The 18,848-nt window shown below is 39.4% G+C and overlaps 1 protein-coding gene across 2 annotated transcripts in view; it reads right to left on the bottom strand.

The window, feature by feature from the left end:
- Positions 1–18,848, bottom strand: part of STARD13 (StAR related lipid transfer domain containing 13) — a 602,523-nt gene that overhangs the window by 425,789 nt on the left and 157,886 nt on the right. The window contains exons 1-2 of one of the 2 annotated variants that reach the window (XM_090027653.1): positions 13,717–13,842; positions 9,281–10,168 (exon numbers count right to left, since the gene is read on the bottom strand). In XM_090027653.1, the coding sequence (XP_089883779.1) occupies positions 9,281–10,024 (744 nt within the window). In that variant the 5' untranslated portion in view covers positions 10,025–10,168; positions 13,717–13,842. Of the gene's footprint in view, positions 1–9,280; positions 10,169–13,716; positions 13,843–18,848 lie in introns of those variants that run through there. The other variant, XM_090027662.1, reaches the window with a different exon arrangement.

The raw sequence follows: 18,848 nt of genomic DNA, 5'->3' as shown, positions 1-18,848 counted from the left end.
CCTAATTTTTACTGATTTTCAGAAAGTTTTTGACACTAGTGCAAAAACACCTGTGGTGAATATGGTAAAGTATGAGTTTTTGGTACAATTATCCACATCTTTTAGAATCTTTATCAAGATACCAAAATATGCTGTGATCTCCAACGAGGAATTAACTGGTTTAAAGTCACTGGAGTTATACCAGGGTACATCTTCTACTTTTTGTTCACTGATATTACTATTGACTACCATGTCCCAGGCCTCTGGCAGCTAGAATTCTGTGGGTCGATGGAGTGCTCGGAGATCTGGATTGTGCTGGTATCTGCCCCCTGAATATAGTGATATATGAAACACATAAATATATGATACACACAATAACCTATTTGGAACTGCTAAACACTTAGGTTTTATACTCAGCAAGTCAAAGATAAAGGTTATGAAAGTCAATATGACATGGATGGTTCTACTTTTCTAGCAGCCTTTCTGCTACTGTTGATGAGTATAATCACTTAAGCAGGCCTTTTTATACTGCACATAACCTGTATCTACAATACAATGATACAGAAGGAAAAGCCCAGAACTGCTTTCTTCCACTGTAGGTGGAAAAGGCCATCACCTAAATATGAAAGAACCCCCTCAGCATCAGAACTTAGCTATAAATCTTTAGAAGTAAAGTAGCAAGCATACACTTTTATATGCAAGAGTCATGGAAAAGAAACAAGTCTATCTGACAGAAGTTTGACCCAGAGAGACAGTTTAATAATAACTGAAGCAACAATTTCACATACTAATAACTTGAGCAATTTTCAGTGATCACAGAATATTAGAAACGTAGGGCTGGAAGGGAACTCATAAGGCCATCTAGTCCAGCCCCCTGCTCAAGGCAGGATCACTCCTGACAAACCATCCCATCCCATCCCAATACCTGTCCAACCAGCTTTTGAAAGTTTCTAAGGATGGAGATTCTACAACTTCTCTAAGTACAAGGGCACCAACTGCAGCACCAACTTGTCTCAGTGCCTCATAGTCAGGAAGGTACTCCTAATCTCCAGCCTAAATTTCCCCTGCTGCAGCTTGAGGCCATTGCTCCTAGAGCCTACAGCCACAGAGAAAAGCCCATCTCCATGCTCTCTATAATCACCCTTTGGATATTTGAACACTTACCAAATCCCCACTAAGTCTCGTCTTCTCCAGGATAAATTACCCTAGTTCTTTCTGCCTTTCCTTGTCTTCTAGGCCTCTGATCATTTTTGTTGCTCTGTGCTGGACTCATTCCAAATTGTCCACATCCTTCTTGAAGTGTGGAGCGCAAAACTGGACACACTACTCCAGGTGAGGCCTCACCAGTGCTGAACAGAGTTGTGCCATAATAATCTCTACTACTTAACTGCAGCACCAAGTTGAAAAATAACTCATTTTACACTTTTGTCTCAGGCAGTTTGAAAATCTATTCCAGGGTTGTTTTGTTTTGCTGATGCATGTTGCATTTTGTTTTCTACATTTTCTTGGTGTTTTACTGTTTTATAATCTCACATTTTAAAGAACTGATTAATAACATGCAGAATGATGGAGATTTGCAACCTTGTGTGCCATAAAGAGCCAACAGTAAACAAGTAGCTATTTAAGCTAAGAAATTTATGAAAGCTATTCCAAACCAGCAGATTCTACCACTTGTTATTATTGAGTCTTAAGTATTTCCATTTCCTTTCATAAAGCTAGCTGCAGAAATGAGTAAGGTTGGTATAAATTAGCCCATAAGGTGTGCAATCATATTCAGCAGGCAGATGCCACAACAGTTCTTTTTTTAGTCCCTCTAACAGCTGTTAAAACCAACTAAAGAAAGCCCCTGTCTTCTATATCCTGAGATTCAGGTTTTGGCACTGTCATGAGGTGTTTTTCTTCTTGTTATATATACATTTTAATCACTTTAGTGCTGTTGAATACGCTGTACATTGAGAAAATCAGATTGCCAGTTCATCAAATGTACAGTATTTTGTGCAACAACTACTATTCAGTGGCTGCACTAGGTATTATGCTGGCATCTTGAGATGAGAAACACAGTAGGTTTGATAGTATATAGCCTAGCTACAGTATACCAGAGTTCTGCAATTCTGACGTGTTCTGACTTCATTATACTTGTAAAGTTCTAGTAGTACTGTTATTTACTGTATTGACATTTTCTAAACTGTCTGAGATTTTTGCAATCAAGATATTCATCTTTGCAATAAGAAGGAAATTGACAGCATATCTCCATTTCGATCTCATCACATCATAATTTAAGCTTATCGCAAAATGTACTATGTCCTACTTGGAAGACCTATAGTGTTGAAGTAGGACTGCAACAAAGGGAGCAAATATTCTGTAGACAAAGCAATGCTCATTCACCCCTAGATTTGAGAAGTGTTAAAATTAGTGAAAAAGTTCTTTTTCAAAAGTCATATAAAGGTTCCTGCCATTTCTGACCCAGAGCACACATAGTGAAAAGTTATGTACTTCTGATATTACTAAAACAGTGTGGATTTGTTCATAGATTTGTTTATTGACAGGCAGTGATGCATCATGATCAAAATAACTATCAGCTTTCCTCCAAGTCCTTTCCCATGTTTGAAAAAACAAAAACCAAATAAGGACCAGGAGGGCTAGGACCTTCACAGATTCCAAGTCACAATATCTCTTCCTACCTTTTTCATAGAGTATGTGGTTAAGGTTTGCCCTACCTTTGAAGTGGGAAGCCGCCAAGTCTTGAAGTGTATATAAAGGAGAGAGGAATGAGGAGAAAAGTGACTGCCAAAGGCTACTCAGATACCCACCACAACCACTCAGAGGGTCTTATACGGTGCAAAGCAGGAACCCAAAGAAGAACATGGTAACAGAGCCAGCATGATTTTTCATATGAAAGACCCTATATAGCCTTTCCTCTCCTGTTATGGAAATTCAGCTGGGGGGTAAGAGAGGGGAAGATAAAGAAGAGGAGAAACAGAAGTCTCCACAGAACTGGAAAGAAAGAGATGAAGCCTTTTCTATATCCTTGACCAATCTCTGTATGTGTTGCTTCTCATATGACTGTATTAAAGAACAACAGAACATGGGTATATAATTCACATTTGGTGGCCAAAATCAACCAAATGGCCCAAATTAATCAATTTATAAGACTGATTGCTACAATATCTTGTTAATTAGCATTGAACTTGTTTTTCCCATTCTCAGTCCTTTTTTCTGTAATGACATCCCCATGGTACTTTGTTCATTTGTTGTCAAGGACTCATTATTCCTTCAAGTGAAAGCTGATTATAATTTTTTTATAGAATCTGTTCAAAATATATTGGAACATTACACAGAACAATTCATTTTTTCCCAAAGAATCATTATTAAAGTTAAAATACATGGTTTAAATATACTTTTGTGGAATTGATCTTTTATTTTTATATAGTTTGTCCTCTGGGCTATTTTGTCACATTTATTCATATCCAGTACTACCTGGCACCACAATTAGTCCCCCTGAAGTCAATAAAATAACTTCTAGAGCTAGGTACTAGTGAACATAATAACATATTAACTGTAGAGATAAAGTCCAAGCTTATCTCATTGATTTAGCTCACATCCCAGCCTACCTGCCAATAGAAAGGCAAAAGGAGAAGTAGGACCATCCTTCACTCCAGTGTCTACATAGCCTCATCAAGTCTTGAACTTAGTTTGGTGGGGATTAACAGGTTCAGTACATTAGATTCCATGTCTCAAATGCTTTGGCTAGCAAACTGAGACAGTACAGTTACTCACCTCTCTGAGATATAATTCCTTCTTTAAGGTTTTCTTAGTAAGATTTATTTACATGCAATTCCATGTACAGGAAAATCTGTCCACTGTGACCAACTAACATAAAGAATTACTCAAAGACTTTCAGTCAGGCACAATTGAAAAATAGTAGGGTTCTCTGACACAAGCACCATTTTGTAGCAACTTTCTGTAGAAGTGGAAGAATTTAAAAGACTACACCAGATCCATATACTACACACCTACATGGAATGTGGATAGACATTTAGATGGCTGATTAAAAAAAAGCCCCCAGAGGGAACTGATACATTAACTATACTGGGAGTGTGCCTAATATACCCTTAACAGAAGGGAGTCCTGGCTTCCAGTCCCTCTCCCTTGACTGTTTTCACATTTTAAATCAGACAGTCCCTGAAGCGGGGGAGGGAGCAGATAGACTCTAAGATGAGGTAGTATTTGATGAATACCTATGAAAGCTTATGCCTCTGAACCAGTTATTCTCCTGCCTTTCTTTTTCCTGACTTCAAAATAACACAGCTAACTACCCCTCTCAGGACCTGGCAGTGGGACCCTGGAGCCCAACCTCATTGAACTATGCTGTCAGGCTCCCCTTTGCTCACTCTCTATCTTATTAGGAATGTTGAATTTCTGGCTACACAGGTTCAATAGGAGGGGTGAAGAATCCCCCCCCACCTGGGCTCTGGTGGGATTAATGGCTTTAAGACTGTTAGGCTGAAGAAGTCCAAATGACCAGGTAATTCTAGCTCTAGGCAAGTGCTCTACCTGCCACAGTATTATGCAAAAGGTGGGAGGCTGCACCACCATTAAATCCCAACGTTAGATTTAGAGAAGGGTGAGAATTCAGAAACAATGCAGTGTTTAATTTTCTGACTGGCTAGCTCTAGGCTGATACAGACTCAGACCAATGATCAGCTGATAGGACAACTCGTATGGCTAGAACATCAACATATTAAGAGTTATGCTCTGTTTTGGAAGGATAACGTTGGGAAAAAAGGTGGTGGTGTTGCTGTATCTGTCAAAAATATACATACTTGTTGCCTGGTTCAGGAAGAAGATAGTAGCGCATTGGAGTGTATTTTGGTAAAAATAAAGGTGAAAGCTACAGATATGACTTAATGGTGAGGATTTGCTATAGACTGCCAAGTCAGGAAAAAGAGGTGGATGAGGCATTCTTTCAGAAGACAATATTATCCAAAAGTTATGAAATGGCAGTGTTGGGAGTCTTCATTTTTTCTGGATTATCTGCTGGAAGAATAGCACATGCAAATGTAAAATGTTGAGAAGTTCCTAATTTGTGTGAAGGAAATCTTTCTGTTTCAGAAAGTTGAGGATATAACTAGGAGATCATCTATCTTGGATCTTGTTTTGACCAATTGGGAAGAACAGGTTAAGGATGTGAAAGTGAGGGGAAACTTGGGAGGAAGTGAACACAGTATGATTATTCATGATTATAAAATGGGGAAAGCATGTGGTAAGCAAAACTAAAACACTAGATATCAAAATGTGGATTTCAACTGACCCAAGGAGATAGTAGACATGATACCGTGGGCAACAGGCTGAAAGATAAAGGGGCTCAGGAGTACTAGAAGCTTCAGAATTTGAAGCCCAACAAGCAGATATTCTAACATGCTGGAAGCATAAGAAGAATGGCAAGAGACCAAAGTTGCTCCACAAGGGGCTCCTAGGATTCCTCAAAAGTGAAAGGAAAGCCTACAGGCAATGGAAAAACAGGCAGGTCACGGAGCATACCAAAAAGTAGCAAGAAATGGCAGGAACAAAATCAGGGAGGTGAAGGTCAAAGATGGACTACACCTGATGAGGGAAGTTAAAGATAACAAGAAGAGGCTCTCTAAATATATGGGTCAGAAAAGCAAGACCAAGGAAGCTGTGGGTCCACTGTTAAATAGCTAGGGTGAGCTCTTAACAGAAGAAACAAAGAAGCCAGATTCTACCATTTTACACATGCTGGGCTCTGCCATATAGCAAGATTATTTCAGTAGGATTATTTGCACAGTATAAAATAGGAGTTACCACCCTAGTTCTTCCAGCATTTGCTGCTGCACTGTTATGCCATGTTAGGAGGACACTGTAAAGAAAGTAGGCAATCTTTTGTTACCTAAAGAAATAATGAACAATGACTTTTTGTATTGTGGTGGTTTTAAGCTTAGTTTTTTCTTAGCAACTAAACTGTTCCTTAACCCTGTTTGGGTTAGTATTGACATCGAGTGATAAACAGATCAATAGCAAGTGCATTTACTTAGGAATGCCCTACAGGATAGATCCTAATCACTATTTCAAAGTCAGCTGTGGTAGTATGAAGTTAGGCATCAGGATATCATTCATATGAACATGTTGGATATCCCATAACGATATGGTAAAGGTGATTTGTTACCTTTTTTTTATGTTTCAGGTCTTAATAATTACTGCTATTGGCAGAGGCTTTACTCTGACAGTGCCTACAGTTAGGTCATTTCTTTCCACTACAGAGAAATCATTCTGTAGCCTCACCTCTAAATAAGAGAGAGAACTAGACAGTGAGTGATCCATGTCATTAACATGAGTCTGAACTAGTCATGCTGAGAGCTTCCAGAACAAAAATTAATATGACTTACTAAAAATTTCACAGACAACACTTTTTTTTGCTTACTGGAGTCTTTCTTACAGTGATATGTACCCATTTAAATATAGAAACACTCAGACAGAAGGATTACACATTTACATTATTAAATCTGCACCATTTTCTAAAATGTTTTGACATATTCTCAGAGATTTACTAGGCTATTCCACAAGCTTGCCTAGAAATTTATACTCCATTCTGTTGTACTATAAGATGCATCCTTGAGTTTATTTTATGGCATGGGCATAAAGTAAGCTAAATGACAACCAGTTCTAGCCTCTTTTATCCACAGGAATGACCTTTAGTATAGTAAAGTAAGAGGATGTTAGTCTTGCAATTTGATGCATGTTTACATTAATAGAAATGCAGACACTACTGTTCTTGAATGAATGCAAAAGCATAAATTATAGTAACAGCATAACAATTCAATAAACTAATTGTCACTGGGATTTTACTATGAGAGTTATGTAACATGTCGTCCAGTACTTCTGAAAAAGCTCAGTCTGAGGTTTTCTAATAGCAGTAGTTGGTACAAGTACCTCCACAGACTTAAGACTAAAATAATGGTTACAATGATGATCGAAGAACCCTAGGAGTTATGAAGACAAAATACGCTTTTAGCTGAACTAGTGAAGGGTTCACATACTGTGATTGAGAATGATTACCTCAAAATACAACAGATACTTCAGCTGAATTCTAAAATAAATTTACTGATACCTCATTTTATCAATAGACATGGTGAGAAGTGTATGTTTCCCTGTAACCCCAAAGATAAATTGAAGTTAGAGTAAATGTTAACTAATTTTTACCTTTTTTTTAAAGTGTTCACCTATCTAATTCAGGCTGTTTCATCTAGATGAAATAAAGCAATAGCTACCCATATGATAAGCATAGTGTTTAACAAAGCAAATGGCCAGGAGGCTAGCAGTGCCAAATATGGAAAAGTAATTATCATGTCAGTCAAAACACACTGGATAGGATTTCAACCAAGGGTCAGACAATGAGTAACAATCCAGTATTCTATACCTCCCAAGAGCTCTCTCATTGCTGTTTCAGTTCAATTTACTACTGTCATAAAAAACAACTATGATCCCAAAGAATATTTCACTTTCACAGCATAGTAATGAACAGGAGAAGAAACAGTCCTAGTCTGGAAGTCAGCAGCAGAATTATCATTGATATCAACAGGCACCAGGCACAGAATTGTTTCTTAGGATACGAAACAAGATTCAGAAAGAGGCAAGAAAGAATTAAGCATTAGATATATCATATTTTCTTATTTAAATGTTATGGTCCTGATTTGTATTCTTTCTTATGTTGTCATAAATCAGAAGTTATTGGAGATATAATGGATAAACTTCATGTAAGTGTTTACAATCTTATATATTTGAAGGAAAAAAGGAATGTATAGAAGTAGGAGATCCTGAGGCTGTAAGTACCTTACATCACTGTAATCAAAGCTGGCTTGATAGCAAAAGTATTAAGTCAATATTAAAAAATGGAAAAGATGACCAAGCGGGTCTGATAGTCCATGCAGTTTAAGATTGTAGATTTGGTTTACCCAACTACAGAGACAGCTGTGCATTTTTATACTAGAGCTTGATTTGGATCCATGTATTGGATCTCAGACTAGTGAGAATTCAGTTGGAAAGTGTGTATGAATTTTATTATACTCCCCCAATGCCAAAGAACATGGGTAATTACTCAAACAATTAATGCTCAAAAGACTACAGTTGGTTCTTGTTATTGTATTTCCTTGGAGTTGTCCTGAATCTCTTTTTTTTTTTCTTAATAATAATAATTATATTTTTCCTTAAGAAGTTCGATGGCATAATAAGACAGATACAGATTATCTATTTAATGGATCAGTTTGCAACCTTGCTTGTATGTTAGCGCAGGGAAATAAGTATGAAATTTCCCCTTCCAATGGCTATCTGTATGATAGATCACACCACCAAGGAGTATGTATAAGAAGCAACTTCCACAGACCCACTCCACCCATTCTACTCCCTGACTGCAACCTTAATTATGCCTGCTTAGAATTATCCACAGCCACTGGAAATGTATTTCAGTGTTAGCCAGCACAGTGTCACTTGTTGACAAGGGAGAGATACTGCACCAGGTATAGACAGTCTCTGCTGAAGCAGGAAAAAAGAAAGAGACAATTTTCCAATCTGAGGATAAAAATAAAGTTTAAAGCTCAGACTAATGGAAGTATAGCAAGAAAAATTGAAGAACTAGTTTTGATTGATTCAAGTTTTTCCTTTTTTATCATTTTGAATATATAATATAATATTTTTGTTGTCACTGTATTGTCAGCTGTGTATGTTTCTTTGGATTAATAATAAATTTATAGAATGGACAAAGTTTGACTTCTGGTAATACATTTTAATGAAAGAAGAGGCCTAGGGCCAGATTACTGGTACATTCCAGCTGCTTTATGCCAGTCTGATACTGCAAAGCAACTGTAAAAAAATCTTAACTAGCTAGTTAAATTTGTTTATAACTGCTTTGTGTTATCAAATGAGTCCAAAGCAGCCAGAGCAAAACAATAAGAGCCAAGCTCATTACAGTTTTTTGATGAAGACCACAAAAGAATAAACCAGGGATCTATGGATTTCAACAAATGTTATGGAAGGAGGGATGCGGGTGTAACTTTTGAATGTGCTGTATAGACAGCTTCAAGAAATTGCACAAGGTTTGTTCATGTAGACACTAACATTTTTTTGTATTTAAACTACAGTATTTATGGATTAAGTTAGTACGCTCCAATTATAATTATGCAGTTAAAAAGATATGACGTTTTAGCAATCCGCACCCTCTTAGCTGAACTGATATGATACTGCTTAGGTACAGCTTGTCTGGTTGGAACAAGAAATTAGCTTGTCTTACCACCAAGGCCATTTGCTTTTCTTCCCTTTTGTAGCTATCCAGGTTCCCTTCAGAATGCTCACAGGAACTCTCTACGTGATGGATATGCTGACTCGTGCAGTGTTCTTGTTCTTCTCCTTTTCCTTGGGAAACAGCCCTTTTATGAAGACCATTAAGAAATACCCCAGGTTGGGGCAGCTCTGTAAATACGTCATCATCACCACCCCTCTCCTCATCCTCTTCAGATGTTTCTGTTACTTCACAAATATGGAATTTAGCATTAGTTCCAAGTGATAAAAATTCAAAGTCAGAAAAAGAGATAGCACTTGGTTTGTGTTTCCTCACTCTGATCTTGTGAACCCTTTCTGGTATCTCATCTGAACTTCCTCTTGGAAGGAATGGGGAGGGACAGGCGGTATGTAAGGGCAAGTGCACAGGATTGTACTTAGATTTGTGTGCTGAAGAATATAGTAATTCTTCACAAAAATGCTTTATATTAGGTTCATCAGCAGCAGTGACACTGCTTCTAACCATGCCAGGCTCCACAGATGTCTCATTGCAGTTTATTAGGTATGACAGAGAACTGGATTCAGGCTCCAGCAGAATGTGCTGGACTTCAAATTGGCATTCCCATTCTTCTGCCTTTGTTTCATATTCTTCATTCATTGTCCCCTCTGAAGTCTCCTGGCACCTGGTAGGTGTAGAATCAGGTGACACTTGATCCTCTTCAAAAAGTTTGTTCTCCATTCCAGAAATTTCATCCATCAGAGGTCAATCTCCTCTTCATTGCTGGAGATATTAAGAACCATAATTCTTCTGTCTGAATCCCTTTCTGTTTTCAAATCCACAGTCATAAGATTATTGTTAAGACTCGGTCATTGATACAAATATTCCAAATGTTTTCTGTTCCTGAAATTCAAAAAGATAAATCATATTAATGTTAATACTTACATATTGAGTGCAACAGCAAAAATAATCTTTAGATTTGAAATTACAATATCAAATTAAAAGACGGATCTTTCCCTAAAATGTTAGCTATAGACATAAAAAATAAACTAAAAACCTAAGCAGCTTGGCCCATTGACATCACAGGCTATTAAGAAAGATTAGTTAAATACAGAAAATTTTCAAATATTAGCTCTAAATCAGCTATTGCACACAGACCAGAACAATTCTGATGTCATTTATTTACTGGATAAACACTATGTATTTTAAACTGTCTAAATATGCCCTTATATGCTTGATTGTTATCTCTTAACTCCTTGAGGGGTTTTAGACCTTTTTTGTTGAAGCTAGTATAAGTGGGGGAGGGGTAGTTGACAGAATATACCGAAGTAAAACAAACTTAGACATTTGCTGTAAATTGCAAACAGAGATAATATTGAATTCTGTCCCTCAACTATTCTGAGCCCATTATAGCACTTGCAAACAGTAAAATGATCCATTTTTAGGTCTCTCAGGACACAAAACAGAAAAGGCTTAATACAGAGTTTCAGTTCTGAGCTGGCTGTTTGGTTGTTGATTTCATTACTGAGAAGGAGAAAACTTGTTTGCACAGTTTTTATATAGCTAGTCTAACTTAGATTGGGTTGGCCATTGTTAGACCAATATAACTGTCCTGAACTCCTGTACAGTTCTCAGCACAGCTCCATGGCTGGGAAGACTCAGCTGCTGGCTCCATCCAAGGGCTGTGCTTATCCTACCCCCCGGCTCCCAGCTATCTTCTTTAGGCCCCAGCCCCTACCACCACCCCCAAATGTAACCATCCCTCTGCAGACCAGCCAAGCCCCACCCCCCGCTTTCCACAAACTGCTCTTGGTGCCAGTTTTAATGGCATTTGCAAGGGTTGGGAGCTGAGGAAGTAAGTTGGGGGGAGAGGAGGGGCAGGTGGGATGTGAAGGTTGGTTCACTGCGGGGGGTTGTTCATCTAGGGTGGGGAGGGATCAGGGGCCTAAAAATAGGCCCTGGTCCTGGGGGTCTGGGAGTGAGAACCCTGAAGACCCCATGAGCTTCCTAATCCCACCAAACCCTTCCAGACCCCAGCAAGCCCCTGCAGAGACCACCTAGTCCCCTGATATCCCCCATCCCTATTATGGAGGCTGCCTGCCCTGTCAACCCCTCCCCATGGACCCTGCCTGGCCCCCAGTTTCTCCTACAGACCCCCGATTCCCTGCCCCCTGGTTTCCTTAAGCCTGCTTCCCCTCTCCCCAATTTTTCCCACACCACCCAAGCCTCCCTCTGCTAGGTCCCTGACTTATCTTAGATTGGGTGGCCATTGTTCACTTGATCTAACCCCTTGGAATGTCTGTACACACCCACAGAGTCTGCCTCCATGTTCTCAGGAATTTTTACGTTGGAACAGACCAAAGCCCTACCTAGTCCTCTACCCTGTATTTGTTGGTGGCCCTATAATTATAGAAATCTTTGAAGACTCTTGATAGACTGTCCAATCCATTTCTGAGGGCCCTACTACACATTTAGATTAAAGCTGGATAGAAACCAGTTATAGAGTGGTTATACATTTTCAAGTGCTAACTTTATCGAGGGCTGACTCTTATAGCTAGATAGTCATTGTTATCATGTGATAATTATTTTTTCACATGTGGCTAGTCTAAATGTATTGCACTATTAACCAGTTAATTGTGTGATAATTACTTTGTCCTTGTGGCGGATCTAAACTTATTGTGTGATTAACCATTTAATACTATAATATACATAATGTGTAGCAGGGGCCTGAATCTTGCTCAGATCTTTAATTTCAATGATCTCCTCTGGCAGTGACTTCTACAGTCTAAATATACATTATCTGAAAAAGTGTTTTCTTTTATTGGCTTTTAAATTTCCCCTTTTGACTGAAATGTTCTCATGTTATGAGAGGAACCTAAGATTAGTCTTTTTCTGTGCTGCTGTGGAAAGGAAATTGAGGATGGGAACCAGGGAAAGAAGAGGTTATGGTTCCACAGGCTTCATATTTCATCCTTATATCTTGTGATGTAGGGAACTGAATCAGAAAAGACAAGTAAGAACCATAATAAATGTAAGTGAGAACTGATAAATAGACATTTCATAGCTGTTAAACACTGCTCATAATTGTTGGTAGTATGGATTTGGAAAACCAACTTACAGCAAATTTTAAGACGTGGAAATTAAGAGTTGAATCAGTTGTGCTGCACTGATTACTCACATGAAAAACTGCAATATAGATCTAAAACACTGACTGCACGTTAGTACTTGCAAAACCTGTAGAATACCTGGAGTGTTAATTCTACAGGTATGAACATCTGCACTCATAGGTTCTAAATGCAACAGTAAATGTTCTGTATATGATCATTAAATCTTTAAAAATGGAGGAATGAATTTGCACAGGCTTTAGTGAACTGAGGTCTGTTTTCTTGCTAGATGAGGTGCTGGGCATTTTTAATGTAGACAGAATTTTTGTAAGGAAAATTTCTATCAAACCCAGAAAGAAATAAAATAGGTGCTACCTCAAAGGCTCGCAGCTCTTTTAGTCTGACTGATTTCAAATTAAGATAGACTTTAAGCTGTTCAAAGACAGCCAAAAAAGATGCTTCATAAGGCATTAAAAAAGTTCTAAAAAGTGCTATATGAAAGCATAGTACATGTACTATTCTCCCTTTATGTATATGATTTGTACTTGCAGCCTGTATCTGAAGAAGGGTTCATGCAAATTTACATTAAATTTAGCAAAGATTTTTGACAGAGTAGGCAAAATGCTGCCTCATAGCTGAGTTATGATCTGATGCCTACAAAGAAGAATATACATATTCACATATATAAACATATAGTTCATGATATATCATGAGCCTAGTTTCTTTGTATACCCAAAGCTCTCATTAAATGCATCAGATTTTGAGCAGAGATCATACTCAAACCACCTATTAAATTTAGCCATCAAATGGGGAAAGTTTACAAAACCTCTAATACCTATGTTCTTTGCTCCATTTTCTTTTAAAAAGAGTTATTTACTTACTTATATTTATAATAAATACTTTGGGGAGTAAATGCTGCACTGGCAATGATCATGCCCTTCTCACATGATAACTATAATAAGTCAGCTAAGATCTCTCTTAAAGGCTTTATTAAAATGATACGTTTTACTCATCTTTTGGATTTTTATTTTCAATAAAGTTGGTGTGTTAAAAAAGTTTATGTTAGAGCATGTAAATGTGTGGAATTTTCTTAACTTGTATCAAACCAATTTAGAAATGAAACAGTTACCAGTACTGACCTAAGCTGAAATAACACAAGCCTCATTAAAAATAACTAGTTCTAATCCTCAAACTGCCTTACACATTTGTCTCCATGTTACAGCAGCATTGTTTAATGGTTCTTTTTGATTCAAACTATCTTCCCTAAGGAAAAAAAGAAGAAAGATTTGACATAGAGACTAGTAAAATCTAGATTAGGAATACTACTATTACTCATTATATTGTTACCTGTTTTGTAAGATAACCTCATATTTTTCAATTCAGTTAATTTCCATCAGTGCAACAACAGGAACTCAGTAGCCAAAAAAGATCCTCCAAGTGTTGAGACAGAATAGAAAAAGAAATGAATAGATCCTTAACAAAAGGCATTTCAGCTTGCTTGCTGCACAAGAACTCTGTCAACAGAAGTATGTGTGAAAATCCCTGGGGCTAGAACAGCCTTCTGCAAGCACTGGCCAAATTATTCAGAGAAAGACACAGCAAGAAAAAAAAAGGGGGGGAAAGGGAGCATGAGAGAAAGAGTTCATGCTTGGTAGGAACGCTATAATCATCCTTGACTGTGAGGGATTGCCGATGGTGAGGTACTTCTAAAAATACTGTGTGACCTCATTCTTCATACTATGCCGGACTTTGCCTTTGGCACTTTGCCTGACACTGTCACCTGGGGCACCTGGACTCAGTTTCATATTGAACACATTCTGTGTAGGTTGCTATCACTTTTTGAAGGGTGAGAAATTGGCTGAGAAATTCATTTTGAAGTGACAAAGGGGTATTAAAATCAGCTTCCCTTCTTACTTTTTAATTCTAAACATCAGTTGTTCTTCTGGAAAGTGATTTTGAGAGCTACATTTACAGCCCTAATTTCACTAGGCCTCCCTCCCTTTTTCAGGGACAATTTTTCACTTGTTGTTAAGCATAGACACAATATAGATTAATGAGGACCCTGGCACATGTTACATTTAGGACACAACCTATTAATCGCACTATAAATAGTAACCCTCCCACATGTTTGGGGAATTAATGGTGCAATAAAATGAGAAGCCTGCCACAAAAATGTTCCACATATTGTGTGGAACTTTTTTGCAGCTGATTTCCATTGTCCCTTAAATTTTAACATGTGGCTGGTGGTATGGTGGATTTTGGGTGAGAGTCATGTGGTGTAGCCCTGTATAGGGCTGTATTCCATGGGTTTAGGTGCCAGGGCAGGAGCCCAGCAGGTGACAGGCTGCCCCTGATGCCAACAGTCTGACAGCCATATGATATAGCTGTTCAGGTGGCTGTACCCTGTGGTTTTCATGGTACTGTGGTGCAGGGCATCAGCTAGGCCAAGGTGCCAGCTTGCAGCAAACTGCAGGGCTCAGGTATTACTATTTCTACTGTTAGCATATGCGTATGTGGCCAAGCCAAGCTATAGCCTGTTTGGTGACTGAGTTCAGCTGACTAGACCCCCACTGAATTTGACTAGGGGACAGTCCTCTACAAAGTGAAGCACAGCCTTCAACCAGTTACATCCCCAGTTTGGACTATGCAGAAATCCCAGAGCACACTGGCTTTGACCAGCGTGGTAATGGAGTGTCGTTAAGTGAGCATGGTAGATCAAAAACTGTTTGCCAAATTATTACAATTTCCACTGGGAAGTGGTTAATTGGTACTGACAGGATAATTTACTCTGCCAGCAAAATGCCACAAAAAAGTCATGACATGGCAAAACAGACCATAGCAGATATCAAGATTTGAGGTGAGCTGGAGAAGGATTAAGATAATCCTGGTAGAGTAGGAAGTGAGGTGACCTTTTGGTCTTTGCTATCATTTTGGCTACAGCATCTTCAGAGCTGGTGTATGATAGCATAATGTTAGTCAGTACTGTAGCTAGAGTAGTGGTGTGGGCCTTAAAATCCCTAATACTATGCATATGTTTACATGGAGTTACACATCAAACAGCGTAGGGTAGGTGATTAGGTCCCTGAAATTTTGCAGTGTGTGTGTAGCCATGAAGCATAACCAGAAAATTGCATGAATAAATTCTCCTAAGTTATAGTTTAATTTTAAAGAAAGATTTGGAGTGTTTTTTATAAGAACAGTGCAAATGGAAAAGCAGCAGCACTCATTCTACTTGTGCTAGGGATCTGCCATTAAAAGAACTACCATTATGTAACATCTTTCATAACTGACTTATCCACAAGCATTTTAGAAACGGTGCCAAAGCTTACTGACTCATTTTACTGAGGGAGGGAAGGAGGAGTGTGTGCACTAATTGTTGGGCTTATTTGCATATCAGACAACCTAACTGATGTTATTAGGTTTACACAGGATATACGTCTGCACAGAATTTGGCATATACATGAACAAGTCACGCAGCAATATGCAGCTAATTTTAAATGGGTTTTTATTCTACTAGAGCTCTACTGAAAACTCTTTTCCTCCCTCTTCCAAAGTGAGGAAACAATTTATAGTGTCAAAAGTACTTAAACTACCTCCCCAGATGGACTAAGCTACACCAGCAAAGGGACTGCATTACCTATATATTTTATGTTATTTGGTGGCATATGTATATCAGTTAGGAATATGAGGTTTTACCCTATCCCTCAGACACACAACTATTCCAGCAAAACTTTTCAAAGGGTAAATCTTTGGTGGATAGAACACCTTTCAAATCTTTGTTCTGTTTGAAGCCAGGAGTGTGAGATGCAAAAACAAGTAACAGGTATAGAGGGCTACAAGTAAATTTCAGTATGAGACATGGGGCCAAATATAAGTAAGGTGCCTAAACCAAGATATAGGCAGACTTTAGGTAGATAAGGTCAAAACTGTGACACCCCCAAATGGTATTCAGCAGCTGCCTAAACCGTGAAAGTGCTTAAAACTCATTAAGCATCAACCTGGCCTGCCTTGAGAGTTCCCTTAACCCTTGCAATTCTGCAGTTTGTCTATGTCCAGAACTGCCTCAATGTGAGCAGCTCCGTGCCTGATTTCCACCTAAACCCAACTCAGATCCACAAACTAGAGTGCATGGTACTGATGCCCCCTGAATGGCCTAATCTAGTAGATATGCTTTGAGCATAATTAATGCAGGCTAATAAGATCAGGTGCCACAAAAATCACAGCACTAGCTACTGTTTAAAATGCAGCTGAAGAAAGGCGCTTCTGTGTATGCTTCCTATGTAAGACCCTAGAAAAACATTCACCCAGGTAGTGGGAGACTTGGGTTTAATCCCACCTCAGAGTGAAGGGACACCAACATCTTCTATGTCCTAGCATAATGTTCTTTCTAGTCACTAGACTTCACATTATTCAGTGTAAAGAGGCATGCAAGAGCTATTGGGGTCAAAAGGAGAGCAAGAAATGTGAAGCATAACTATGCAGCTTAGTAGTTAGTATGTTTAGCTATCAGGACAGAGGAGTGCTATGCTTTAGGAGCCTCCTGCATCTTGTGTATCAGTGTCTCCACACTTAAAAATGGTGGTGGGGGCACTTGAACTAAAGCCTGTTGAACAAGCTTTAGTTCAAGTGCCACTGCTACAATTTTTAACCACAGGGGTGCTGATACAGAAGACACAGTGGCCCTTTAGTTAGAGCAGCTGTCAGAGATTCCAGTCCCAGAGTATATGTAAAGATACCCTCTGTAGCCAGTTAGTATTGTATTTATTTAGTCAGCTTTGCTCTCCCTGTTCTAGCCACTGATTTTGTCTTGAATTTGGGAATGATTAGATAAGTGGCGGGCGATTCTTTTGGCTGGAGTGCTGCCTAATGAGTTTTGCTGACCTGTTGAGGGCTGCAAGAATAGCCCTGCCCCCCTGAAGGTCCCCAGAATCCCAGGTAAGGCTTTTGGGGCCAGCCCAGTGCTGGCCTCAGCCTGCCCTACCCCACCCAGGTTAACTGGCTGTGCACCAGAGCGTGTATGGTACAAGCATTTCTTGGGGACAACTAGGAGCGGCACAAGCTGTCACCACCACTAGCTGTCCTCAGAGAAACAAACATCCATGCACATCTGGACACAGTCACTTTTGGCTATCAGGAGTCTGCCTTGTTACAGGGGGGAGGGGCATCTTTGCTGGTCTTACTATTGTGTGTGGAGGTGATTCATGCCATGTAATTAAATTCAACCCCCCTACCAGATCTACAAACAGAGAAGCATTGGGGTAAACCTTTGCAATGCATTTTCAGCCCTCATGGTCTCATTGACACCAAAGATGTGAGCCTGCCTCATAGCAGCTGCCAGATGGCTGGTTTCTTTGTGAACTGCTGCTTGAGAACTTGGCAACTGGCCCAGCACTGGGTCCACCTGTGGTCACGTTCTCAGGCTGCCTTTTTCCTTATGATCCCCTGATACACTTTCTTATTTCTCTGGCTTGACTTGAGAACATGCCGACTTTCAATCTCATCCCAAATAGTGATGAGATCAGTTACTTCTTCTGGAGTCTAGTTGTTGCCGTTCTTGGTCTTATCAGACTGTGGGGCCACGGCAGAGGGAGGCAGGCCAGCTGTGTGGGCCATCCTACTATTGGCAATGATCAGAGGATGTGAGCTCCAATACTGTTTTTAAGTGGTGAGCAAACAAAATGGCTGACTAGCTTCCATGCAGGGCAATTAGTAGTTCAAGGAGGGGTGCCACTGGGGACCTGGGCAGTAGAGTTTGTTGGCTAGGGTTATAGTGATGGCGCAGAATGCCAGATGGGGCACAACTGGGGCTAAAGCAATGCAAACTGGGATACCTGGAGGATGGTCTGGTCTGCCAGGCCCATAAGTTATTGTACTACAAGGAAGATGTCTTTGCCATTAAGGCACAAAAAATATGATCATCTCTTGTAATACTGCCTTTTTTGGCCACTTGAAGTATGACCACGGGCAAGGATGACTCTTTCCTCAGGTTATGTGCCATCATAAAATAAATTTATGGTGGCTCAAAGGCAATACATGGGTGACATCTATTTTTACCCTAAGTTGCACTCCAAACCACAGAATCCAAGTAGAGAAGTCCAAGGCAATGTTGTTTTGCATGGAACCATGTTGCCACAGGGAAGGAAGAGGCCGGAAAGAACTATAGGAGGGTCTGTGATTTTGAAAAGAAGAACTATTGTGAGAGACATAAGGCCTGTCCACACAGTCTCCATGTTGTTCCTGGAACGTTGCCATGAAGCATATCCTGCCAACCAACTCACTCTTGCTCCGTGCATGCCAATTGCTAGAAATGAAGCAACATGTCTAAGTTGCTGTGGTCCCACCAATAAGTACACCTGACATACATAGCAAGTAGGCAACTAGCAAGCACCTGAATGTTTAAATTGGGCTTGTGCTGATTTTCAATTTGGACTTTGGCAACAGAATACCACGTAAAGTACAACTTAAACACTCAACTGTGT

The sequence above is a fragment of the Crocodylus siamensis genome, chromosome 1 (assembly GCF_052110815.1).
Source record: "Crocodylus siamensis isolate JL-2025a chromosome 1, ASM5211081v1, whole genome shotgun sequence".
In the NCBI taxonomy this organism is placed as follows: Eukaryota; Metazoa; Chordata; order Crocodylia; family Crocodylidae; genus Crocodylus; species Crocodylus siamensis.
The sequence above is the reverse complement of the archived record's forward strand: the minus strand, read 5'-3'. Positions and strand labels throughout refer to the sequence as shown.